Source organism: Miscanthus floridulus, chromosome 7 (assembly GCF_019320115.1).
Source record: "Miscanthus floridulus cultivar M001 chromosome 7, ASM1932011v1, whole genome shotgun sequence".
Classification (NCBI taxonomy): domain Eukaryota; kingdom Viridiplantae; phylum Streptophyta; class Magnoliopsida; order Poales; family Poaceae; genus Miscanthus; species Miscanthus floridulus.
Window position 1 is genome coordinate 27,884,346 of NC_089586.1, and position 27,972 is coordinate 27,912,317.

At 42.8% G+C, this 27,972-nt stretch overlaps 2 protein-coding genes and 1 pseudogene across 2 annotated transcripts; 1 reads left to right on the forward strand and 2 right to left on the reverse strand.

Annotated features, from left to right (window-relative positions):
• The first annotated feature begins 11,109 nt into the window (after window positions 1-11,109).
• Window positions 11,110-14,399, forward strand: LOC136462926 (uncharacterized; annotated as a pseudogene).
• Window positions 14,400-15,694: 1,295 nt separating this feature from the next.
• LOC136462927 (basic leucine zipper 8-like) lies at window positions 15,695-16,472 on the reverse strand. The gene has a single exon (XM_066461975.1). It carries the CDS (start codon window positions 16,362-16,364, stop codon window positions 15,855-15,857), a length of 510 nt encoding a protein of 169 aa, XP_066318072.1. The 5' UTR covers window positions 16,365-16,472; the 3' UTR covers window positions 15,695-15,854.
• Window positions 16,473-19,847: 3,375 nt separating this feature from the next.
• Window positions 19,848-26,754, reverse strand: LOC136462928 (serine/threonine protein phosphatase 2A regulatory subunit B''beta-like). The gene is made up of 12 exons (XM_066461976.1): window positions 26,611-26,754; window positions 25,517-26,157; window positions 25,280-25,385; window positions 24,980-25,079; window positions 24,794-24,899; window positions 24,565-24,655; window positions 24,332-24,473; window positions 24,047-24,194; window positions 23,836-23,945; window positions 20,875-21,031; window positions 20,668-20,793; window positions 19,848-20,568 (listed from the first exon to the last, which is right to left on the reverse strand). The coding sequence occupies exons 2-12, from the start codon at window positions 25,916-25,918 to the stop codon at window positions 20,428-20,430; spliced, it is 1,629 nt and encodes a 542-aa protein (XP_066318073.1). The 5' UTR covers window positions 25,919-26,157; window positions 26,611-26,754; the 3' UTR covers window positions 19,848-20,427.
• Between the last annotated feature and the right edge of the window lie 1,218 nt (window positions 26,755-27,972).

Here is a 27,972-nt window from a genome sequence, read left to right on the forward strand (position 1 = left end):
AAAAATTTATCGAAAATGTTTTGAGAAATGCTAACTTGGCTCTAACATGTTTTGAGAAAACACTTTGAGAGTGAAGCCCTAGTTTAGTTTTGGTTAATTGATGAAACCTAAGTACTAACCTTTGTCACATGAGTGTCATGTGAGCAAGGTTGGTTCATACCAAGTGATGTAGCATGGTGATGAAGTCCATGGAGATGGAGATGGACATGTGTTGAAGATGATCAAGCTTCAACTTGAAAAGAAGAAAGAGAAAAACAAAAACAAGGTTGATCAAGGCAAAGGTATCAAATAGGTTTTTTTTTGTTTTGGCACTCAAGACACCATAAAAGGGTGTGAGTGTATTTAGGATCGATAGCCATACTATAAAGAGGCAAATCTTTGGCTAAATGGTTTATCGAGTGCCACTAGGTGATATGATTCGTGCATATGCATTTAGGAACCTAGTGTGCTAACCTTGACCCTTGTAAAATGCTTTGAAAAAATGCTAACACACGTGCACACAAGTTCTACACTTTGTGGTTAGCACATTGGAAGCAAGGTGAAGCGGTTGTGGACTTAGAAAAAAAGAGGAGAAGGTCCACGATCTGACGCTAGCCGCTGGGGTGACTAGGACTCACCCCGAGCGTGTCCGGTCATTTATAGGCACAACGTGTTGTCTGGTCGAGAGTGAGCAAAAGTGATCGGACGCTAGGGCCAGGTGCACCGGCGCATATGGTCAACCTTTAGCGGACACGCACAGAGAAGAAGAGAGAGGATCGGACGTCAGGGCACATTAGGTCACCTCTGACCTGACGCGCCCGGTCATTAAAAACTACCTCTGGACCCTTACTAGAAATGACCGAACATCGCATGTATGTGTGTCAGCTCGCATCAATGGTGCGTTCGGTCATCTTTTGACTACGTGAGCGATCGTGAGATGATCGTTGAGATCGAGCGGCTCTGGTTCCAACGAGGACACGTGGACGGCCATAGGCGACCAGACGCTAGCTGACCGGACGCTGGGGTGCGTCCGGTCAGCTCGAGAGTGCCCAACGACTCTTTGAGTCTTGAGGCTCTATAAATAGAAAGGTACCAGCTTGGGGCTCTCCCTCTTGGTACTTTGACATACTTGACATCCTTGTGAGCCTAAGAAAACACATCCCACTCATCTCTATCATTGATTCATCATAGTGAGATTGGGAATGATTCCTAGGTGCATTTGCTTGAGTGATTGCATCTAGTGGCACTTGAGGATCATTGTGGCTATGGATTTCTTGTTTCTCTTGGTGGTTGCCACCACCCAGATGTCTTGGAGTAGCGGAGGAGCTTCAGCACATGTTGGTGATTGTTCGTGGCCAACTCAATGAATACGAGGGGTCTTGCACCTTTCCCGGCAATGAGCCACAAGGTAGCTCTAGTAAATTGCTCATGTCATTGAGTTATCTCACTTATGGGTAGGTTCTTGCGGTGTCCTCTTGTGGTGGGCTAGGTGTGTGATACCTATTAGCCACCAAACCGCCAAGTGTTAGTCGATACAACGGGAACTAGTGTGACGGCAAGCACGTGAACCTTGGGAGAAAAATTGGTTATCCCTTGCCCTTTGGTATTCTCCTGGTGATTGAATTGGTGTTCATCTTATGATTGGTTCACTCCTCTATGCGGCGGTATAATCACCCTACTTACTCATTTACATTCCTGCAAACTAGTTGTCAAGCTCTTTAGTGTAGTTAGTCTTTGAGAGCTTGTTAGTTTGGTTAGTGTGGCTCTTTAGTTAGTCTTTGAGAGCACACTAGCTTAGTGAGTAGTGATATAGCTTGTTATGTGTGATAGTGATCATAGTAACTAGAATTGTTGGGATAGGTGGCTTGCAACCCTTATAGAGCTAGAGCAAAATTGTATTGTGCCATTTGTGTTACTAACCAATTTGCTTTAGTGCTTTGTAGAAGTTTTAAATAGGCTATTCACCCCCTCTAGCCATATTAAGACCTTTCAAGTGGTATCGGAGCCATGGTCACCATTTGATTGAAGGCTTAACAACCTCGATGTCAAAAGATGGTTTAAATTGTGTTCAACCATGTGGGAGGCAAACCACTATTCTTTGATGGTACATGCTATGACTATTGGAAGAGAAAGAGAAAGATGTACCTTGGTTCAATCAATGACCAAGTGTGGGATGTGACCAAGAGTGACTTTGTGATTCTTGATCTGGACAATCTCACCAACAATGACAAGGCCAACAAGCAATGCAATATAATGGCTCTAAACACTATCTACAATGCCATTGATTCCAAAGTGTTTGAATAAATCAAAGATTATGAGAGAGCTAGTTAGGTGTGGAAGAGATTGGAGGAGACCTATAAGGGCACACCAGTAGTGAAGAGTGCCAAGCTATACATCCTCAAGGACAAGTTGATAAGCTTCAAGATGAAGGATGATGAGAGCATTTCAAAGATGTTCCATAGATTAGGCTTTGGGAGAAAAGATTAATGATGATGATGTCTCTCATTGGTTCTTGATGTGCTTACCGCCTAGATTTGAGACATTGAGATTGATCATCATTAGAGGAGGATTGAAGCAACTCAGCCCTAACCAAGTACTAGGTGATGTCATGACACAAGAGACATACCATGTGGAAAGGGAAGAGGTTGACAAGGATGACAAGATGAAAGATGAAGACAAGAAGAAGAAAAGTGTAGCATTCAAGGCTAGCTCTTCATCCAAGAACAAGGGCAAGTCCAAGAAAGAAGAATCAAGTGATGATGAAGATGCTAGTGACATTGATGATGAAGCTATGGCTCTCTTTGTGCGCAAGTTTGGAAGATTCATGAAGAAGAAGGGCTATGGTGCAAGAAAGAGAAGAGACAACAAGAGCAAAGAGTATGTGAGGAGATACTACAAGTGCAAGAGCCTAGATCATGTTGTAGCAGATTGTTCCTACAATAGTGACAATGATGAGGATGAGAAGAAGAAGCACAAGAAGGACAAGAAGGAAAAGAAGGAGAAGAAGATGACCTTCTAAAAGAAGAAGAAGGGTGGAGGCTATGTGATGACATGGGATAGTGATGGCTCTTTGGATAGTGATGACTCTAGTGATGATGGCAAGAAATCTATCAAGAAAGCACTAGCAAGCATCATCATCAACAACAAGCCTTCCATCTTCGACACTCCATCGACATGCCTCATGGCAAAGCCTACCAAGATAAAATATAATGTGAGTGATGATGATTGTAAAAGTGATGATTATAGGAGTGATGATGAGGAGTACACTAAAAAGGAGCTCATGGACATGTGTGAGCAAGTGCACACTTGCTTTGATATGAAGAGAAAAGAGTACAAAAATTGCGCAAGAAGATCAAATCTCTTGAGCAATCCTTTGGTGAGCTAAATGCCTCTCATGAGAGTCTAAGGAAAGACCATGAGATGCTTGGCAAAGCTCACTCTAAGCTTGAAAAGGCTCAGTCCTCTCTCATTGAGCAAGTCAAAAAGGAGAAAGCCAAGAAGGAGCAAGTGATTGTGTCATATGATGTGGTACTAACATGTGATATTATTGATGAATCTTTTTATAATCCCATTGTTGTTGCTCCCACTAACCCTTCTTATAGAACTACCACTTCTACTTTACCTTTGAGTGATGGTTTCACTTGTGATGCCTCACTAATGGTGGAAAATGAGACCCTCAAGAAGGAGGTGAATGAGCTCACTTGTGCCTTAGGCAATGCCTATGGTGGAGATGCCTGCTTGCTAAAGTGTTTGGGTAGCCAAAGGTTTTCTCTCAACAAAGAGGGATTAGGCTATACCCCAAAAAGGCAAGGCGGCCTTTGTCACTCCCAAAGCTAGCTTTATGAAGGGCAATGGTCAGTTTTGCAATAGATACAAGCAAATTAGGCATATAGAGCAATATTACAAGATTAACAAGAACAAGCAACATAATGTATCCTCAATTAGACTTGATTCTTGTTATATGCTTGTCTAGGGTGCTAATGGTATGAAGGCTAAGTTCATTGGTACACCAATTGTGGTCCCAAAGAAGAAGGCCATTTGGGTACGAAAGACCTTGATAACTAACCTTCAAGAACCCAAGCAAGTTTGGGTACCTAAAAGGAATTGATCTTTTTTTGTAGGTCAATTATAAAATTAGAGGAAGGCATTGGATGCTTGATAGTGGGTGCACACAATACGTGACCAGTGATTCAAGAATATTCAATTCAATCAATGAAAATGATAGCAATGGGATTGATAGCATAACATTTTGTGATAATGGCAAAGGCAAAGTCAAAGGGCTTGGTAAGATTGCAATATCCAATGACTTGAGCATTTTCAAAGTGCTACTAGTAGAGAGCTTGAACTTCAACCTATTCTCAGTAGCTCAATTGTGTGATCTTGGTTTCAAGTTCATATTTGGAGTTGATGATGTAGAGATCATAAGTGTAGATGGCTCTAACTTGATATTCAAAGGTTTTACATATGAGAATCTATACCTGGTTGATATCAATGCTAGAGAAGCTCAATTGTCAACATGTTTGCTCACTAAGTCTAGCATGGGTTGGTTATGGCATAGAAGGCTTAGTCATATTGGAATAAAATAATTGAACAAGTTGATTAAGCATGATCTAGTTAGAGGCTTGAAAGATGTCACATTTGAGAAAGACAAGCTTTGTAGTGCATGTCAAGCCGGAAAACAAGTTGACAACACACATCCTAAGAAGAGCATGATGAGTACATCTAAGGCATTTGAGTTGTTGCACATAGATTTGTTTGGACCAACCACTTACACTAGCATTAGTGAAAACAAATATATATTTGTGATAGTGGATGATTTCACTAGATATACATTAGTGTTGTTTCTTGTTGACAAGGGTGATGCGTTTGCAACCTTCAAAACTTTCATCAAGAGAATTCACAATGAGTTTGGAATAATCATCAAGAAAGTAAGAAGTGACAATGGAAGTGAGTTCAAAAATACAAGAATTGATGAGCTTTGTCATGAGTTTGGAAGTAGACATCAATTCTCGGCCACTTACACTCAATCAAATGGCCTAGTTGAGAGGAAGAATAGAACCTTGATTGATATGGCAAGATCAATGTTGAGTGAGTACAATGTGAGTCATTTATTTTGGGCTGAGGCAATCAACACGACTTGCTACTATAGCAACCAACTCTATTGTTACCCCATGATGGAGAAGACACCTTATGATCTCTTGAATGGAAGAAAGCCCAATATTGCATACTTTTGGGTTTTTGGTTGCAAATGCTATATATTAAAGAAAGGTAAAGATTGAGCAAGTTTGAGAAGAAATGTGATGAATGTTTCTTACTTGGTTACTCCACTACTAGCAAGGTTTATAGAGTTTGGAATTTGGCTAGTGGTACTCTTAAGGAGGTTCATGATGTGGAATTTGATGAAACCAATGGTTCCCAAGAGAAGATGAGAATCTAGATAATGTGAGCGGCACTTAATTGGTCAATGCAATGAAGAACATGAACATTAGTGACATAAGGCCTAGAGAGGTGATCAATGTTGAACATGACAAAGATCAAGTGCTCTCTAACTCAAATACGCAAGCTAGTGGTTCTCATGATCAAGTTCAAGCAAGTGCTAGTGATGACAAAGTGCAAGATCAACAACAAGTGGCTAGTTCATCATCTAAACCAAATGATCAATCAAATACAAGCAATCAAATGCAAGTGCTCCAACCAACCAATGTTGTAAGAGACCATCAGTGGACTCTATAATTGGTGATATCTCTAGAGGTGTGCAAACAAGATCACGATTGGCATGATTTTGTGAACACTTCTCATTTGTCTCGTCCATTGAACCTAAGAAGATAGATGAATCTTTGAAGGATGTTGATTGGATAAATGCTATGCATAAAGAGCTAAACAACTTCACAAGAAATCAAGTATGAGAGTTAATTGAGAGGCCCAAGGATCATAATGTGATTGGAACAAAATAGGTTTTTTTAAACAAGCAAGATCAAGATGGGATAGTTGTAAGGAATAAAGCAAGATTAGTAGTTCAAGGTTACACTCAAGTCGAAGGTCTTGACTTTGGAGAAACTTATGCCCCAATTATAAGATTGGAAGTAATTAGAATCTTGTTAGCCTATGCTTATGCCCATAACATCAAGTTGTATTAAATGGATGTAAAGAGTGTGTTTCTCAATGGGTACATCAATGAGCCTATGTATATTGAGCAACCTCCTAGTTTTGAAGATGAGAAGAAGCTCAACCATGTCTATAAGTTGAGAAAGGCTTTGTATAGTTTGAAGCAAGCACCAAGAGCATGGTATGAGAGATTGAGGGATTTCCTACTCTCTAAGGGATTCAAGATAGGCAAGGTTAACACCACTCTCTTTACCAAGAAGCTAGGTAATGACTTATTTGTGTTGCAAATTTATGTTGATGATATCATATTTGGATCAACCAATCAAGATTTTTGTGAGGAGTTTAGAAAGATGATGGCAAGTAAGTTTGAGATGTCCATGATTGGAGAGCTTAGTTACTTCCTTGGTCTTCAAATCAAGCAATTGAAGAATGGCACATTTATGAGTCAATGCAAGTATATCAAAGACATGCTCAAGAAGTTTAGAATGGATGATGCTAAAGATATTAGTACACCAATGGGGACAAATGAAAGCTTGGATAGTGATGCTAGTGGCAACATGGTGGATCAAAAGTTGTATAGGTCTATGATTGGAAGCCTAATCTATGCGACCATATCAAGGCCGGATGTGATGTTTAGTGTATGCATGTGTATAAGATTTCAAGCCTCACCAAGAGAAAGTCATTTGAAGGCAACTAAGAGAATATTGATGTACTTGAAGCATACACAAAATATTATATTATGGTATCCTAAAGGAGCAAGATTTAAGTTAATTGGATATTTGGACTCTGATTATGCGGGATGCAAAGTTGAGAGAAAGAGCACATCGGGCATATGTCAACTATTGGTAAGATCACTTGTGTCTTGGTTATCAAAGAAGCAAAATAGTGTAGCACTTTCAACCGTCGAAGCGGAGTACATTTCAGCCGGTAGTTGTTGTGCACAATTACTTTGGATGAAGGCTACTTTGAGTGACTTTGGAATAAAGTTCAAACAAGTGCCATTCCTATGTGACAATGAGAGTGTCATGAAGCTCACCAACAATCTGGTCCAACATTCAAGAACAAAGCACATTGATGTCTGCCATCATTTCATAAGAGATCATCAACAAAAAGGGGACATTTGCATTGAGAGTGTCGGCACCGATGATCAACTTGCTGATATCTTCACCAAGCCACTTGATGAGAAGAGGTTTTGCAAGCTAAAGAATGAATTGAACATACTTGACTTCTCAAATATATGTTGATGCACCCTCATTATATAACATGCCTCTCCTTCGAGCAAAGCAAGGTAAAGTTAATTGACATGTCATTCAGCAATTGCTAAGGACTTGTTTAGTGCATCTAGTCACTCTTCATGATTAAATAGGCTCATTCATGAAAATCAAATAAATTTGATGATTACATGGTACCACTATTGCTTGTATACTTGAAATGATCTAGTGGTAGCATATGACATGTTTGTGGGCTTATGAACCTAATGTTTGATCTAGAAAATGAGCTATAAGTGTTTAACTCAACATGGTGTATGATAACCCTTATTTGGAGGTATGAAGAAGCTTGCCCTTAGATCAAATGGAGTTAAATATCTTTTGCAAATGATCTAGATTGAACCAAATTGGCAAAATAGCCCTCACTTATCATGGTTTCACACAACCTATCTAAAATTTAAGCTCACATTTTATGGTCATTGATGACAAAGGGAGAGAAGTTATTCCCAAAGATAAGCAAAAGGGGAGAGAAACCAAAGATAGTAAAGGAAGGGGATCAATTAAAATTTTGAAGCACACAAGTAGGAGGAGCAAGCTCATAAACTTATATGTTGCATTTGAATATGCATTACGTATGTTTGCTTGCATAGCACAAGTTTTAAAATTCCCTATCCATGCTTGTGTGGTGTATGCTAGATTGAAGAAAATGATTGATGAAATTAAAACTAGCATGCATAGGATAGCTAGATATACCTTGATCTTTTATAAGTGGTACTAGAGCCTTGCTTCTAATGTTGATCTCACGATGTATCTAGTTTGTCCTTGCTTTTCAAGTGATATCTAGCAAATCTTGGTGCTAAGGATGGTGTTCAAATGGCAACTCCGATTGGTATCACGCTTCAAAGGTCCATTCTTTACACCTTAGCATCATTTGGTAGTCATTACTTCCCCACACTACCTAACTATGCATATGTGCAAGCTTTCAAATCCAAACTCTTAGCACATATGCAGGGGGAGGTAATGCTACCAATTCGGGTTTATGAAACTTGTTTATATCCTTTACATAAGGTAAAATGCTTGGACAAGCAACATGAATCCAAAAAGCTTTTATTGAATATCTTTGTGAAAAGGCTGTCATCAATTACCAAAAAGGGGAGATTGAAAGCCCTAATTTGGTTTTGGCTAATTGATGAAACCTAAGTACTAACCTTTGTCATGAGTGTCATGTGAGCAAGGTTGGTACATACCAAGTGATGGAGCATGGTGATGAAGTCCATGGAGATGGAGATGGACATGTGTTGAAGATGATCAAGCTCCAACTTGAAAAGAAGAAAGAGAAAAACAAAAACAAGGTTGATCAAGGCAAAGGTATCAAATAGGTTTTTGTTTTGGCACTCAAGACATCATAGAGGGTGTGAGTGTATTTAGGATCGATAGTCGTACTATAAAGAGGAGAAATCTTTGGCTAAAAGGTTTATCGAGTGCCACTAGGTGACATAATTCGTGCATATGCATTTAGAAACAATTAGATGAGCATGGTGTGGCGGGGGAGGAGTGTGGAGTGGTAGAGAAGGAGCGTGGCAGGCTTGATGCCGGGGGCGCAACTGGGATGGGGATCGAATCGCGGGCAGCTGGACGCTGGCGCGGGATCTAATGCGAACATGTGGGCATCTCATGCGAAATGGTTGCAGGCGTCGAAGCTGCGTTTGATATAGGTCAAAGGTCGAACGTCCGAACGTTGCCCTGCCAAAATTCTATTCGTGGACGTATTTTTCCTTTAACGGCCTCCGTAGTGTTAACAATAAAGAGTAGTACTAGTTTTACGAGGTTGACCTAAAGCAAACGATCGATTTTGGCGTATCTCTGCAGGTTGACTCGCTCGCTTCTTTTGCGTCACCGAGGCCAAGCCCGTTACCTATTATCTACAATCCATATCAAATGGGCTCGAGTCGGCCCACTAACCCTGGCCAGGCGCAATCCAACATTTTCGATGTCTGAAAAGCAACTGTTCCTCACACTTTTCGTCAAGAAGAAGAAAAAAGTATCATTTTTTATATAAACTAGGTAGCGGACCCGTGCGTTGCTACGGGATAAATAAATCTTTTGTACTAAAAACACACGGATCGCACGATAAGATAACAATACTGTTAAATTAAATACCGACGTTAAAGTGATATTTAATTCAAAAAGCAAAGTTCTTGAAATTAACACAATCACGGAGAGCGCAGCGTCGCAGGCTCACAAACTCTACTATATAGACTTTTTCGTGATATGGCTAAGATAATATTTTATATCGGTAGAAAAAATTCTCCGATATCCATTTCTTTCATGCGCCAATAAATCCATGAATAAGTTACGCTGTATCTCCATATAATCCTGTACACACAAGTTCAAGTATATATGTAAATATTAGTGCCTGTCACATGGATAATACTGTGTGTCTTAAAAAATCTCTCATAAAATTTTAAAACAAAGTATGTTATACTCACCGTATAAATATGTGTGGCTTTAGGACCATTTCACACAGACATATATTGTAGAATAAGGTATTCACTTGAGTGTTTGTTCCAAGATGTTGAATTAGGTGTTATAATTCTTAATTTCGACATATTTCTCAGGTCAAAGCAACCAATGATGACACTTTTTTTAATGGTGTATAATTTTATGGTGCACCTCTTGACTATCTGAGTAAGGACAAGTTAGCACTATAAAGACTCAGAAAAGCTGCTGAGAAGGCTAATGTTGAGTTTTCTTCCACCATGCATACTAAAATCTATGTCCTCGTTTATCATTGTCGATGCTTTTGATGCAAAGTAATTCAACATTATCATGATCAGATATAAGTTTGAGTCTCTTACGAGCAATCTCATAGAGGAACTCTCATCCTTTATGTGATCTGCCTCAAAGATATTGGCAGGACGATGGACCTATGTTGAAATGTCGTATCAAAAAGTGTCCATGTTTTGTTCACGATTTATTTTCTATGAATACATGCGGGTACTATGATAACACTAACTACATCAAATAAAAGATTAGAGAGAATTTGCATTGCCTCTAGAAGAATTTATTTATTAAGTTCTTTGGACTCTACAGGTAGTTTTGAAATATCTGTCTGCATGTCTTACCTCATATCCTAATTCAAAATTTTGTAGTTTAATTAGAATATGGGGAAATGATTCAAAATCAACAGACCCAAGGACAATTTCAGTAAGAAACAGCAAGCGAGGATGATGGAATACGTGAGCGTGAAACCAAATGAAAGGATAAAAAAACTGTCCTTTTTGCAAATACAATGAGGATAAGTAATTAAATGTAGGCAGATTTGGTAAGGTTCTCAAAAATGCAAAGAGATTCCTTTTATCTTAATTCTCTTTTCTTCTGTGTTAATTCTCTTTTCTTTTGCTCGTTGCTATATATGCTGGTATATGCAAACATGCAATGTGTATATGAATAGCATAATAATTTTCTACTTCCTATTTTGTCGTGATTACTCTATCACATGACAAGCAATATTCGATTAAGGAAAATCGCACCAAAGGACGCAGCATACGATGCACCAAAGGGCGCAGCATACGAAAGATATCGTGGGATCACAGACGGAAGCATACAGATAAACCAAAACAAATATCGCACAAAAAATATCCATTCTTTTCTAGTTGTAGGAGAATAAAGAAAAAAGAAACAAAAGGCCTGTTCGCTAGAACTTATCAATCGGCTTATCAGCTAGAATCTACAGTATTTTTCTCTCACAATAAATCAGTTTCAGTCGACTTATCAGTCGGCTTTAATACCAGCCGAACAGGAAAAGAAAAAAAAAAGTCCTCTTCCGCCATCGCCTCCTTCCCAATGGCGGGTTTCGCCGGCGACTACCCCTTCGGCTTGGACTACGACTTCGGGGACGACGGCGACAACGACCCGTTCTGCTACGACCCATTCGAAGACTACGGTGGCGACGGGGACGAAGGCGAGGGGCTAATCGGCGGCCCCTTTGCGCTCGACTACGGAGACGGCGGGGAGTACTGCATCTCAGGTTTCGCCTTCCGCGACGGCGATGACGACGGAGGCGGCGTCCTCGTGGGAGATGGCCACGCGCCCCTGTCCTCCCACGACGAACCCATTCTCGAAACCCTAGGCCGCTCATTCGATTCCTACGGAGGCCTCCAATTCTACCCCCACCTCGTTTCTGCATTGGAACTCGTCGAGGATACCTCCGGGGAGGAGGAGGCGATGATTTCCCGAAATGCCCGGGGCGGCGGAGGGCCCGAATTCGAGCAGGGGGCGGTCGTTGAGGAGGCTACCGACGACGACGTCGACGGGATCGGGCTGATGCTGGGCGGGTTGACCCTCGATCCGCGGCCGGTCGTTGGGGGGTTCCAGGGCCTCCACCAGCGACGACGATATGGGCGAGGTGGGTCACGTGGGTGGGCTCATGCTCAGCGGGTTCGACCTCGTCGGGCCACGGGTCATCACGCGGCCCTTCCGGATGGTGGTGGGCGGCGAGGACACCGACTCTGACTACGCTGACTGGAACCTCGTCGATGCGCTCGCGGGGCGCGTTCGGGAGGCTGCACGGCGGCTGCCGGCGTCCCGTGCGGTGGTGGACGGCTTACCGGAGGTCGCGCTCAGCGATGAGGAGGCCTCGCACGGCTCCGCTGTGTGCAAGGATGGCATTGCGGCGGGGCAGAGTGTCCTCAGGCTCCCCTGCAAGCACTACTTCCATGGGGAGTGCATCCGCCCGTGGCTTGCCATCAGGAACACTTGCCCCGTGTGCCGATTTGAGCTCCCAACGGGTGACGCTGATCATGATTGGCGACGGAGCAGGACTGGTGCGGTGTCTGTGGAGCAACAGAGCGCACCAGAGCAGGTATGTTACTGGCCTTTGTTTTGGTGCGAAAATATTGGTTTCAACCCAGCAATTTAGTTTGTAATGCAATGCGATGATTTTCACTCTGCAGTTCCTAAGTCATGCACGTCTTAGTATGATCTACTGACTCACTTATTGGCTTGCTTGTTCCAAATGAATGCTTCTAGTTCAGGAAGTAACTATGCACTAGGGGGGGGGGGGGGGTTGACAATGTGGATTCTGAGTATTTCTGTGCCCAAAATTAAAATGTACAAGCTATGCACTTTTCATAGCAGTGCAATGCATATACGGCCACCAAAAGCTCTTATAGGAGCTGGATAAAGCACAAAAAAGAAGTTTTTAAGGAACCAAGGATTCAGAAAGCTTATGCATGAGCAGCAAACCACAATTGTTATCAAACCACCTAACAAAAGGTGGCTATGAGTTCCTGTGGTGGTTCTGGATGCTTGCAGGCAGACTTTTCTACAGTGTGCCTTTTTTTTGGGGGGGGGGGGGGGGGGGGGGGGGCAGGGTGTTGTGATAAACTTGTTTACCCTTTTGAAGGAACTGGTGACAATCTGTATGCCTATGTAGTTGGAAACTCATGGTCGCTGCATCTGCTAGAGAAACAATCATTACTGTTTTTTCAAGCTCCATCTGCTTTAGAGCATCCTAAAGTCTTAACTTAAATCACCTAGCTTTTAGGTTGAAAATTATCACATCACCAAACAGTCACTTTTGATTTATCTATTCAGCTTCACCAGCTTTTTTGAGGTCCTCAATGCCATCAGTAATATCTTTGTTGGGATATGATGAGCTTTTTAGTGCCCTTTGTACTGTTCTCTGCTTTCCCAGTGGGCCAAATTTAAATAATTAGATCATGTACCATGTTAAGGATCGCGATCAATAGTTTCTTGTCCCTTGATTTCAAGGGGTATCACCCAAGAAGCAGAGAACTGAGCATCACTTATTTGCATGGCGGCCATCTATGTACTGTCACAGTGCTATTTCAATAGATGTGGATCGTGATTGCATCATGTCAGCCGATCCCATTTGGCTTGTTCTGCATCAGGATTCTGCGTTGGCCCTCAGCAGCAAAATATCAGTATTGTGCATTTGCTAATTTCGCACATATCCAATTGTTTTAATCCATATTTATCTTATTTGGATTCCATCTTGCAAATTTTGAAATTGCTAGAGTTGAATATATGCAGACATTCAAACATGATGTGGCGTGTCGTGTTACAGGGAAATTTTTGTTAAGCCTTTTTTTTTTTTTTTTTTTTTTTTTTTTTTTTTTGCTGAATCTTACCAAGGTGAGTATTTGCTGCTCCCTCGCAGCACTGGGGTATATTTCAAAATCTTCTCTGCAGTAGGGTGCTTATGCTGTTTCCACGTTGCATCTCAAAATGAAAGGGCTATCCCTTGATTTCACCATTTGAAGTCAGTTCTGTCTTTCACATGAAGGCTCATTTGATCGGGTCTTGTTTAAATCTAGGGTGTAAAGTTTTGGGATGTCATATCGGATGTTGCATGGGGTGTTTGGATACACAAATTACAGAATCCGTCAGTAATCCGCGAGACGAATTTATTAAGCATAATTAATCTGTTATTAGCACATGTGTTACTGTAGCATAACATTGTCAAATCATGGCCTAATTAGTTTTAAAAGATTCGTCTCACAAATTAGTCGTAAACTATATAATTAGTTATTTTTAGTCTATATTTAATACTCTATGCATATGTCTAAATATTCGATGGAATAGGAAATAAACTTTAGGAGGAAGAACTAAACAAAGCCTTAATTGATTTTTACTCTGGTGCTGTGTATTATTATATTGATAGAGTGGAGGCACAGGCGCTGGCAGTGGAGCAACAGTAGGTGCAGGAGATGACGCAACTGAATGCCCGGGAGAAAATAGACCTGAGCAAAGGCACGTCTTGATGAGGCGGCAGACTGACTGATGCCGGCAAACAGGATTGCAAACTAACCAACTGAAGGCGATTTCCTGTCAGCGGCGCTAATAAGAAGATAATGACCCTGTTCGCTTGAGGAATTTTGGAGAAATTTGGAGGAATCTGGATGAATCTGGAGAAATTTGTGAGAAAAAAACACTGTTCCGGATGAAAAAAGAAACGAATCAAGCCCGCGTTTAACATCTGGTCACTGATCATTAACTATGTTTCTATGGCTTCTTTCAAAAAAAGACTACGTTTCTATGGCAGTTGTTCAACCTCTGCAGCTTGATCTCAGTTTCTAGTCTAAACTCCATAGCCTTTTCACCTTCAGCTTGTTCGTTTGGCTGTAGCTCGTCGTAAACGATCGTAAATTTCCAGCCGGAACAGTATTTTTCTCTCACACAAATCAGCCAGCAGTATTTTTTCACGAACCAGCAACGATATGAACCAGCAACGAAACGAACCAGCCAACAAAACATGCTGCTTGTTCCTTGTTAGTTTGGCACGACATAGTAAACTGCTCCAAATTCTCTTAAGTTTTGTTTGGAATGCTGTGCTCTCCAATGGGATGGGATCCCGGTGTTGCCAGTGCCCAGTGCGTTCCGCAGAACTGAGAGGCCCCTATAAAGGAGTAGGAGCCTCTTCATGGTTCATGCCCTTCGTTAAGCATCCAGTGAACTGATAAATCTCTGGAGTTTCAATTATAAACTCTAAGCTCATTCAAGTTTTTTTGCATGAATTTTTTTCTAGATCTTTTTTTCGTGTTTAAGTGCATCCTTTCACCCACTGGACAATAGCTTGGAAACAAGAAGCATGCTATGCTGGGGAATGGTCGAATGGGAATAAAGAAAAAGCGCCGGACCAGGATGACCAGGCGCTTTCCTCGTACTGAGTCTAAGGCGTAAGGCCCACACAGCTTTATCTGGCCAGTGACCACGGTCAAAAGCGTCAAAGGCCCCAAATGGCGGGCACATCCTAACCACAGGTAAACAGCGCCTTCCCGGGGCGGCGCCGCAGCCAGTGCTCGCCGGCGGCGGCATCTCCCAGCCGATTTCCCCGCGGGAGAGGCAACCGCACGGTGAACTTTGGAGCTTTCCCTTCAGTCAGTGAGTTGGGGACTAGAGCGATGACAAAATTTCTTGGTTTTCCATACGATTTTTAGTCATATACTATTTGCCATTTTGGACAAGACTGTTAATCCTGAGTGGTTGAGCAGAACCTTGCTTTCTATTGTGGGCTATCCGTTATTGTAACTGTACTATGCACACCAACACAGACAAAGATTGAAGGGGCAGAAATTCTGGTAAACAAACAGGTCGGCCTGTCGACAAAGCTACCCAATAATGCCCAGGGAAAGTGCTGTTAGGAACTGCCTTGAAATGCCCTGAATCAACTCATCAGATCAGCCTGTTCGTTTGGCTGTGGCTCGTCGTAAACGATCGTAAATTTCCAGCCGGAACAGTATTTTTCTCTCACTCAAACCAGCCAGCAGTACTTCTTCACGAACTCCAGCCAACCGAACAGGCTAATACCAAAGGACAAAAAAATAAAAATGCTTTGCCATGTTGCAGCTAGAGCTCCATTTTAGATTTTACCAACTCACATTAGTCAAAGAAAAGGTTCCATGAAAGAATATAGATACAGCAAGTGATCTCCTATGTACTCATATGCTCGTGAGCACCGAAATTAGTAGTATTTATCTATATCTGCGTACTCAACAGTACTACACTACAAGGCTACTAAGCACGGTATTTCTCAAACTAAGCCACCTTAGGTGTCCCTGCTGCAGCTTCAGCATCTCCTACTTCCACTTCCATCTCGCTGAGCCTTCTCTGCAGGCCAGCAGCTTCTTCTCTGAGCTTGTAGTTCTCACGAGCTACGGCAGCATGCTTGGCGATCACGTGGTTGAGCTCAACAAGAAGCCTCTGGTTGGTGCCCAGGAGCTCGGCCACCTGCAATGAGAGTTCGTCCAGGCGCCTCTGCTTCCTCACGCGGGACCTCCTCGCGGACTCACGGTTCGACGCCAACCTCCTCTTCTTCCTCTCGTCGTTTCCACGCCTCTCCTGGTGGTTGTCCGCCGCCGCGGCAGACACTGAGCTCACGGTGGTGGTAGTAACGCTGCCATTGCAGCTGTATGGGTATGGATCGAGATCGAACATGTCGAACGAGCTGAGATCATACATGGGATCATTCTGAATCTGTGGTAGGAAAAGGCTGGCCAAGTCGAAGCCAGGGAGGCACGCTAAATTGGCTGCACAGTTTTGCTGCATGTCTGAAACTCTGAAGGAGAGTAGGCTTGGATGCTTGTTGCTTGGTGGTTTGCAATGTGAAGGAAAGAAGCAGTGGTGTTTTACTGCAATTGCGAAGGAGTGTGTTGGATGAATGGAGGGGGAAGGATGAGCAGGGAAGTGTTCCTTTTAAATCGCAAGAAACCAAGCCAGCCCCTAAAGTAGAAGACACTGACCCACCTGTGCTGTTGTAAGCAAAATTTGCTTTTCTAACTTTGTGGCTGTTTGAGATTATCATCTTGATTTATCAGATACACAGCCATTTGGCATTTTGTTGTAAATGTGTCAGCGTCATGAGGAAAGGCTAGGACTTTCTCAAAAACGCCTTTCGGATGCGGAAATTCTGTCGAAAGTTACAACTATTTTGCTCTGTTCTGGTTCTAGGTACAATATACAAAGCACCAACAGTTAAATCTTCCTGTGGGATCATGTCATACCGTCAAATATTGCCTGCAAAAAAAGCAAACGGCTAGGTTAGAAGTATTACATGAACACATCCTTTGTTCATGCATTTGCAAATCTAAACACAGGGAGCTTAATTCTGAATCGAAAAGAACAGCGCCAACCATTTAGGACTTCTATTCCCTTTCATGAATATATACATCCTTTGTTCATGCATTTACAGTGGACAATAATGCATTGCAATCATACAGCCATGTATTGCGTGCTTTGGCCAATCTGTTTCTTGTGACTAAGTAAAGCTGTTGCCTTGTATGCCCTTTCAAGTCAAGATTGTGACAACAATATCTTTGGCAAGGCAGCTAATAAGTGAAATAAGGGGCAATTGTTTCCTCCACTACAGCGCATGTTGCGTATGACTTGAGAACTGTTTGGTAAAAGTCTTTTGGCTACTTCTTACTACTATCCTTTTCTAGATTCACAGCGAGCTGTTGCGTAAAACTGTAAGTGAGACGTGCTGTCATTTCTGAATGCCATAATTGATACCGCGCTTTTACTAAGCAGTTGTGATTCTTTGGTAAGCTCTAGAATGGAGTTACAAAGCAGTTTTAGTTTTGTTGGACACAACCACATATGGACAATTCCCTCAAAAACAAACACACACACATGGACCCATTCTTATTCTATACATGCATGGTAGGGTATGGATATACTAGGTAGCCTTGGAATATTATTGAAAGCTTTTTCATACTAAACCACTTAAAAGTGGCAATGATTGTTTCATCAGAACATTTCAAATTCTTATGAAAACTTGCGTGTGTGTCTAATTGTCGATAGCAGAACTAGTTGTTATTCAGACCGAGGACTAACAGTCATATACTCCTATATTATTTTGCTGTCAACCAAAAGGCAATGATTAGTGACTTTTGTTGACCATCTTCTTTTGGTGCACCATCCTTTTCTTTTCATATAGCTATCAGGAACGACACGGAAGATTAGCTGCATTTCTCTTCATGTTCCACACACCACTGATAAAACTCTCTACTTTCAGATGCTCTTCATATAAACAAGCGGTACTTAATTTTGTGTTCATGCAGAAAACAACAGCAGTGAATTATGTTCGTTAACTTTGATCCTGAATGTCTGTTTTGCATATGCATATATACCTTGTCACTGTCTACTCTGTTACTTTTGTTTTGGTTGTGGTGACATCTTTAGGTTGTTCTCCTTGAAATGAAAGTAATACTTTCACCGCACTGGAATTTATTGGCCAGAACAGGGACTTGGATTGGTCAGGTCCTAGTCGGCTAGTGCACATCTCCTACAAGGCTAAGCATCTTGCGTGAGGAAACTAGAGACCATTAGCATACGCAAGGCCTGTCCTTACTTTGCAATTTTGGAGCACCTCAGCGCCCAAAAGGAGGTGACTAAAAGCGCTTTTACGATGACGCCACTAGGTCCTTTAAGCTATTTGCACAATCATTTAATTATACAATGATATTGGAGGATAGGGATGTGATTTGTGGGCTACGTACCTTTGCCACCACAGTAGTTAGTGCCTTGAACTTTAGATGCACCTGTCTCTTTGCTACAATTGCAAATTAGTATATATGTAACTCGAATGTGCAGCATTTTGTATTGTTGTATACCACCATTACACCATACAATGGTTTTGATTTGTGGATTCTAGAAAAGGAACGGAATGCATATATAATCGCTGATAGGATCGCAATGCTGAATCCTGTCATTGTCCTTATGATTAATTTAACTAAATTATCACTTTATTAGTAAAAAAAATGTTGGTGGGTACTTGAAGGCAGTGAGCCTTGGATGTAGTCCAAAGCAGTATATTTTCCCACAAGCTTCTTATTTTCTGGTAGCCAGTAATGGCTCATGAGCCCCAAATAAAAGGATCAGTAGGTTGACTCCATTCTTTCTTTTAAAAAAAATCTATGTGCATGTGAGAGAGGGACCCTTTATTCTTTAACTTAAAAAGAGAATTCTTTAATTGGGATCTGTGTCAACTCCACATGATGCTTAATTTGGATTCATACAATCTGTCAGAGGACAAATACGCCGCATGTGGTTGTTGCTGATCAACTTTGGATATCCAGGATAAAACCCATGAGTGACATTCAGTTCAGTGTGCAATAAGATGTTACACACATTTTCGTTTGCCTCCTAGCTTAGTAACATTGTTTTTGATACGGTTCTTAGCGCCATGGCCCATGGGAGAAGTGCTAGACTGTTCACATCAGTCAAAGCATATTGTGTATCTTGATGCTCATCAGCGACTCAGCGTGTTGCTCCGTCTCAGTAGGTAGTGTTTTGCTGTCCATGGCCCTTATCTTCCTAGCTAGAGCCATAGAGGGTGCCTAGTTGTATAATCCTAGATGACTCAATGATCCGTCCTTTTTTGCCCTTTATTTTGCTTAGAAAGAAGGCCAGGAGGACAGAGTATGCTCTTCCTTTCTATGCTTTCCTCTCCTGCCCCGGGTGTACATTCCAGCGTATGGAGCAACCAAAGCAAAGGCATGATCTTTGCAGGTAGCCCAGCCTATCAGACCGCCCGGCGTCCTTTTCGACACCAGTCCTTCTCCCTGAAAATACAATGAACCACTGATGTAAAGATGCAAAATGTATACAAATTAATAACTCATCTAGCAAAAGCTTTGCTTAGGCTAAGGCTGATAATGTGTCTACTAAAGGAGGCGGTAGTTAAGAAAAGCTTTTGATTCTGCCCAAAAGCTGGTCAAGATGTACCGGTTGATTTGCCTACTGGTCAAAATGTACCAGTTGATTTGCCTACTGCAGTGCTGCTGGATGTAGAATTGCTTTAGCCTAGACTATCACAGACAGTTTTGCACTTTTGATTGGAAGTTCCATCTTTCTTCCTACACGAATCCACATCCTTTCAGCTGAAAAAAAAAGGTCTGGAGTTGCGTTGATCTCATATGTTGCTCTTCGGTATTAATATCATAGTACTAACATTTGCACAAGATTGGTCTATTTGAATCCTCAAACACTTGTGTATTACATCTAAATACAGCAGTGTGTGAGAAAAAATGACAATAAACCTGTGATATAATTTCAGCTCATTGTTCATGTGACTACAAACTAAATAAAGTACAGAATACACAAGTAAATGACCAGCCTTCTTGATGACCTTATTCAACAAAGAAAGAATACTTTGACAGATAGCTAATCGAGCCACTATGGGAATAAAAATTGTGATGCCAACTATTCACTATCCACCATATGAAGATTGCATCCGCTGCAAGGACCCCTGCTCATCTTCTTATTTGTCTGCCTTCGGAATAATCACAAGGTGCTGTTCTCTTGTTGCTGCCATGAATCAATCAGCTGAAGTTTAGCAGCAAAACTAGACCATATCATGGATGCAATGTCAAAACCTCTCACTGTCACCAAGAACAAAATGGACTCTGCAGCAAACTAGGTGGAAGTATCTGTCTTTGCTTCCATGTCAAAATTTGGATGCTGCCAGCAAGCATGCAGCTGCCTCAACTATAGTTTCTGTAAAGATAAGATATCAAATAACTGTTCATGTTTTGCCGCGATCATGATTTTGACTTGATTATTAGGGCTGCATGTGAATGTCTGATGTCTTCACAGTGTGTTTTTCAATCTAGAAAGGAGATTCAAGTGACTCATCCCAAACATCTCCACTTGCATTTGAAGCATCTTCGCCATCTTCTTCCATCGCCAATCTTACATACTCTCTACGTGCAAAACGATCCCAGTCTGTTAATGATGGCTCTTCACGCATCTGCATTCGGATTGGAGGAAAGCAGAGGTGTTACAAGTGACAAACAGTTCATGTGAGATTATCAATGGATATTATAACATGAATAGGAACTCGACTTACTTGGCGGATAAGGAATGGATCCCTAGCTTCAAATGCCATAAATTTGTTCAGATTAAAGAGAATGTTGAAGAAATGCCCAGACAGTTTGCACCTTCGGAAGTCTTTCAATGTCAAATAGCTATCATTCTAGAACAAAATTAATGCAACTAATTCAGCATAAAATGTTTATTAGTTGGCAATGCGCAAATTAAAAGTAATAAAGGCAACCTCAGGTCCAATCATATCAATGAGCTGACACAAGATGTCCTCAAATAGAACAGGTTCCTGGGCCATGCACTCCATGCGATGAAGTTGCTCCTCAAAGAAGAACTGAAGTTCAATGTGTGTAAGTATGCCATTGCCATCCAAATCTATACATTTGAACCTGAAGAGATGATGTCACCAAGCAAAAATATGAGAACTTTTGGATGTTATAGGCCTGGTTGGAAGATAAGGAATTTTTAGGATTTAGTTGAAGCTTGTACTGAATCCTAGAACCACCTTTCCAAAATGGCAAGCAAATCAAATTCACATGACATGTTAGACTGATGTGTTTTAGGTTGAGCATCAAAGGCTACCCTAACAGATATAGATAAATCTTCTTTAGAATTGATCTCCTAGTCAGGAATGAATTTTCGTACTTTAGAGGATCAAGTTGACTACGGCTCTACCAAAATTCGATGAATGTCTCCAAAACCACACATTCATTTCTTAATTCAATTTGTAGAAAAAGGAAACCTTTGCTTGAAGGACCTTTAATGAAGAATTCTACCTGGATGGGATGACAATGAGACTGTTGGAGTACGTCAGGGGCCTATTAGGCCTGGGTTGGCTGTATAGCCCATTAGTGTTAGGGTTAATTAGAGATAAGGGTCGTTTACTTAAGGGTCAAGTAAGCCTGTCTTGGGAGTTAAGTAAACCTCTCTATATAAGGAGAGGAGATGTATCAATCTAATCAAGCAAGAGATTAGAAGGAAATCGTTGGAGTACGTCAGGGGCCTATTGGGCCTGGGTTGGCTGTATAGCCCATTAGTGTTATGGTTAATTAGAGATAAGGGTCGTTTACTTAAGGGTCAAGTAAGCCTGGCTTGGGAGTCAAGTAAACCTCTCTATATAAGGAGACGAGATGTATCAATCTAATCAAGCAAGAGATTAGAAGGAAATCCCTTCTCTCTTGCCGGCCGTGGGCGAAGCCCCGCGGCCGGCCTCCCCCAGCACCCTTGCAGCCCTAGCCACCGCCGCTGTGAACAGTACCCGCGGGTACTGTAGCCTCCCGTCGCCGCCTCTCCCTCAACTGTCTCCCTCTCAATCCTAGCAACCACATAACATCTGGTATCAGAGATCTCTGGTTCGATCATGTGGTTCGATCATATCTACCCCCTGCCATCAACGCCAGCGCCATCGGCCGCGTCGGGGTTGTCGTCCGCATACTCGGGAGCGCCCCTGACGTTGGAATCTTTGGCCGCCGACGTGGCTGCGATCGCCCGCGGCATGACGGCCATGCAGGCGGCCATGGCGGCCATGCAGGCGACCCTGGCCGCCCTCATCCCACCACCTCTCCCTCCACAACAGCCGGCACCACCACCACCTCCACAGCCGTGGCAGCCGCAGGCGATCTTCCCCTACGGCATGCCCCAGACCAGCGGGACGGGGGTGCCCCTCCACTTGCTGCGGTCCCAGGGCGTTCCCATCCAGCAGATCAAGTTCCCGCCGTCGTCGTCACCGCTTCCGGCTTGGATCGCCGGTTCGTCGAAACCCATCAACACGGCGCCCAGTACCCAGCCGCACCTACCGCCGCTCCCGACCACTGGGGTTGTCATGGCGCCTGGCGGCGCCCTGGCTCCGGGTGTCCTCGACGGCGGGGTGGACGGCCCCTTGTTCCATGGCGGCAGCCTGATGCCGACGCTCTCCGCCGCGTCGCCCTCGCTGGACAGCACGGGCGCGGCGCCCTCGGCCGCCGCACAGGACCTACCGCCCAAGTTTTACAAGTTGGAGTTCGCCACATACGGTTGGGGAGGCACATCCCTCCACCTCGTTCTCCATCGAAAGTCCTCCGCTCTTCTCTGTGCGGTGCAAACCAGCAGCCGTCTGGCGGGGAGAAGGTGCCACTGGCCGCGAGGGCGCCTCCGCTGGTCGCTGTTGCGACCACTTCCAGGTGGCCATACACATGCACCCCTTGCATCTACATGGTGTCTATGGGATCCAGGAGGCTGTATACATGCAGGTTTGGCGAGCGGATGGTGTTCACCTTATGTTCAGGAGTCAAAAATAAAGAGTCCCAGTCTATTTTAGGTTGAGAATAATAAAATAAGCCAAGATGTAAAAGACTTGTTTTTTAGGTGTTAGGAGTCGAGTCAGCGTTATAAGTTCGTTAGGTTGCAGCTCGAGGACGAGCTGCATGTCCAGGTGGGGTGTAGTGTTGGAGTACGTCAGGGGCCTATTGGGCCTAGGTTGGCTGTATAGCCCATTAGTGTTAGGGTTAATTAGAGATAAATGTCGTTTACTTAAAGATCAAGTAAGGCTGGCTTAGGAGTCAAGTAAACCTCTCTATATAAGGAGAGGAGATGTATCAATCTAATCAAACAAGAGATTAGAAGGAAATCCCTTCTCTCTTGCCGGCCGTGGGCGAAGCCCCACGGCCGGCCTCCCCCAGCGCCCTTGCAGCCCTAGCCGCCGCCGCTGTGAACAGTACCCACGGGTACTGTAGCCTCCCGTCGCCGCCTTTCCCTCAGCTGTCTCCCTCTCAATCCTAGCAACCACATAACAGAGACCAACAGCCAGTATAGCTGTGAAATTTATTTTAATCGAATTTGCTCTGTTCAAAGTAAGAGACTTTTCATGCCACTGCTATTTTTCTTTGTGTTGACTAGTTTGATGTCTTATAATGAGCTCATCACTTAACATTTTTCTTTCGCAAATACCCCTTGAACAAAGATAGATAGTTCTAATAAATAAAGCACCATCCACCCTATGTTTTTCTCTATCCCTTAGAAAGGATGTTTTAGAAATGTTATACAGAGATTGTTCCAATGGTTGAATGATACAAATATACATTGAAATCGTAACATTGTAAGTGATGCATAAGCGCTCATGATAGGAAGTGCAATAAAGGGTGAACACTATAGTACACTGAAGATGGAGCATCGATCAATATTAAAAAAGGTATTAAACCAAACATCAGCAACATACCAATATTCTTGGCTTGGCGCTGATGATTTGTCCTCTTCAGACAATATAAAATGGACGAAATCTTCATAGCCCATTTTCCCTTCAACCTTACTGGTAAATTTCCTAGGAACCTACCATATATCCATTAAAAACTATCAACATACACTCAATAAAATGAACCTGAAGATAACTCGAAGAAAATGAAGTTGGTAGGACAAAAAGAAAAACTAACCTCTGAAAAAATTCTATCTACAATCCTATATGTCAGTGCATGGTTTCCGTACTTAATAAGATTTTCTTTGTCAATAAAGAAGTCGTGGTCTGTGTCCAGTTCCCAGAACTTGCAATATATCACATAGAAATGCTCATATGAGAAGTACCTACAGGGGAAAACAAACAAGAAGTTCAATGTCTTGCATAATGGAAGCTTAGGGTTCCCCTAAAGAAAAACTGCACTGGAGAAAATTCTGTAAATACAAAGGAGGAGAATTGTTAGAACTTGATTTGAAGGTGCCACCTTAAAACTTTATTGATATCCTCTTCATCATCAGCATGCCTGAGCGCACTGAGTAGATTTCCACGTTTCAGCTCTCTAAGTGTCAGATGTCCACTCCCAATTCGATTCAAGGAATAGAATATTCTATATACGACAGTCTCAGCTGACAAATAATGTTGTATATAAGCCAAAGAAGATAGAAGATGGGATTTGATATAATCCACAAATATCATAGCATGGCAAAGATAGTTTACCATATCTTTCTTGAAATTCAGGTGTACTCTTCAAGAACTCCAGACCAGGATGGTTGTCCAAAAGGTCTTTCAGAATTGGTTTAAAATCCTCCTAAATGAATCCAATCAATCATTATGAAGCATTGATTAGAGAAGAGCAACAGTCATCAACCACAAACATGCTTTGCTGAAATAATCCTTTGCTAGAGTCTTTCATTGTATGATGTTTAGGGAAACAAGAGATGGATACCTTTGTGAGGTAGTTGCGACTCTGCTGCTTCAGAATTGTGAACACTTGGGTTGCACTATCCATACTCATCAAATTGCTATTTACCCAGAAATCAATGAAGGCATCCCTGAAACAGTTGAAGTAATGCCATGTCTATCATACATTAATTTTGTCTAATGCGGACAATCAAATTTTGCCAACAACTACCTTGTCACGAATCCCGTGCTCTCCTTGTCTATCTTGTCGAAAAGAACAGTGGTAAAGAATGTCGGTAGTTTGCAGAGTTCCCTGGTAACCATCCTAAATTCTATTGTGCAACCAAAGGAGGCACGGAAAGGAAACTATTAGAGGAATGCCTCACCACAAACTAGTGTGATCAAGACAATTGCCAGTTTCAATTGATTTGAGAGGGGATGCATGAAACTGTCTTATCATCAGCATCACCACTAGTCAACAGATGATTTCACGAATTAAACTGAACAAAAATGCAGATCGAATTTGGCGCACCTGGAGCCCGAAGACCATTTGAGTGGCCGGCGAAGAGCTGATCAACTGTCGATATGCATTGCTTCTTCACCTCGTACGGCGGTGGCCGTCCATCTTGAAAATAAAACTGGCAAACAAAACAAAAGAAATTCGATTGCTAACACACCCATGGCAATCATCAAAGACGATTTTCCATGCAGATTGGGCAAAAATGAGAAGCAAAGTCTGATCCGATCGACGGACGACGTGGAGCAGTACCTGCGGAATGACCTCCATGGCGGGGCGCGCGGCTGGCGGGCGGAGCGGCGACGCGGAGCGGTTGGGCGGGCCGGCGCCGAGGCTGCTGGGCCTCCGCGAGAGGCGCGGGGACCTCGGGGAGAGCGGCGGCACGGCGGCTCCCCCCTGCAGCATCATGGAGGGCAGCATCGCCGCCGCGGTGCCGCCGCCGCTGGCCTTGGCCTTGTGCACGAGGCTGGCGAGCAGCGCGGCGGTGTCCGGGAGCGAGAGCCAGTGCGCGAAGAGGCGGTCGAGGACGCCGCGCAGCGCGGGCGCCCCCGGCGCGGGCACCTCCGGCGGCAGCTGCAGGAGATCCACCTGCAGCGGCAGCGCGCTCACCTGCGCCGCCGCGCTCAGATCCGCCGGCGCCGGCGCCTCCGCCATCCCGTACCGTACGTCCACGGACTCGGAGCGCTCTACCTTCTCCTGCGCCGCCGATCCGGCTCCGGCGCGCGATCCCGTGCGGAGGCGCGGGGCGAGCTGCTGGCGTCGCCTGGTTGAAACGGAAGGCGAGGCCGAGCGCGTGGGCGTGGCGCGACGCGGTGGCGGGGGGTGGCTGGCTAGTTACCCGCTGGCTCCACGGATCTCGACGCTGTCTGCGCCGTCCGATCCATCGTCATCGCCTGCGTGGCAAGCAGGACGTGTTGCCCGGGTCAACGGCGTAGCGCAAGCGCAGTGGATGCAGACTTCGACAACCCACACATGATAGCATGATGCCATGCATTACGTTGTTGTTTTATAAACTTGTTAGATACTTAGATCTGCCACCTTTGAATATTCTACCAAAATTCTACATTTGTATTCGCTCCGAAAAAAATATGGATGTATGATTTTGTATATAAAATGTTGCTAAGTAGCCTGATATTGTAAATGGGCGCAGTGGAAAAATGAGTTTTTAATGTGTTTTATTTAGTTAGCGTTGTAGCAAGTGGAATAGTCATAATCCATTGTGTGTTTTCATGAACAAAGATCATGATACATTCAAAAATGAAAAGGAAAAAAAGAGAGAGAACATTGCATGTAAGATTTGATCTTAAGTGCAAAAGTTTAATGAAATGATAAGATAGGATACATACCATAATATGAATATCGGGATGAACTAGATGTAGGAAGAAGGCAATTGAGGAAAGAACCTTAAGGATCACTTAGTGTCAAAAAATAAGGGGCAAAGAAAGAAGTAGCAACGGAGGCGAAAACCAACCATAAATAGAGTTAGTGTGTTTGGGTTGAGAAACAGAATAGGTGGATGTCAAGGAAAGGAGGAGAGAGGAAGTAGGGCTCGAGGAGCACTGGGAAGCTCGGACCACAGGTCCCCCCTTGCCCCAATCCATCAATGTAAAAACGAACTACACATTCTTCGCTTGAACTTTTGTAGGGCAAATTATTAGATTACTACCCTCCGCTTATAAATACTTTGACACTATTTCTTTTTGTTTGGTAAAACTTGTCACCAAACGTGTTTTTGGTTTTGCCCTTTTTGTGTAGCCCATGTAGAAATCAAACTTGTACCTATTCATCACAAATTTCTAGAGCTTCCACTTTCGCTCTCTATATGTGCATTTAGAATGTGCTTATGTGTACCAACAATAGAACAAAAATGTATTATGATAATTGTGAATAAGACAAATTCATCCATTGGTTTGTGTGTTCAGGTCATGGGGAATTTGTGTGACTAGATTCACCTCACATTCACCTATGTTCCTGTTTATTTTCCGTAGAAGATAAGAATTTGATTAACGTGAATATTGTACTAATCTATTTAAGTATGTATTTCTTCTTTTTGTTTTGAACAGACTAAGGAGTGTTTGGATTCAAACTGGATTAATAGTAATCGGATAAAATATTCTAAAGGTAATCCAAACACCCTATCTTATGGGTTGGAACCACCAGATTATAATAATCGTATAATGGTCTTGTTTGGATCGAATCGCTTGTCTGATAATCGATTTTAGTCTTATCAACATTTTTTTGGTAAGATACAGTACGAATAACCTATAGTTTAGAGAGTCAGAGTGTGTACTGTGTTGGCAATCCTGATTATTACCCACAAATTCTCTATCTTGATTGCAAAATGACCTATATGCCATGTGTCTTTGGATGGTTCATTTGTTGACTCTATGAGCTGAAAACAATTGCGGTAATATTATTATTTTTTTTAGTTTGTTTACTAGAAAGTTTGTTACAACAGTAAAAAAATGCGTAGAGAATTATGGAATGAACAAAAAGACATCATTTTTTGCTCTGTAAAGTCAAAAAAAAATGAGATGGATACAACAATTAATCACCCAACCATAACTACGGCTACAGCGTCGCGCAAAAGCACCCATATCCATGCCATCCCCTAAAGCACTCCCTTCGGTCCTTCACCCATGCTAGATTCACTTCCACAAGTACCATCTTCTTGGATAGCGTCCCAGGTGGTGGCGTGATGCATGATG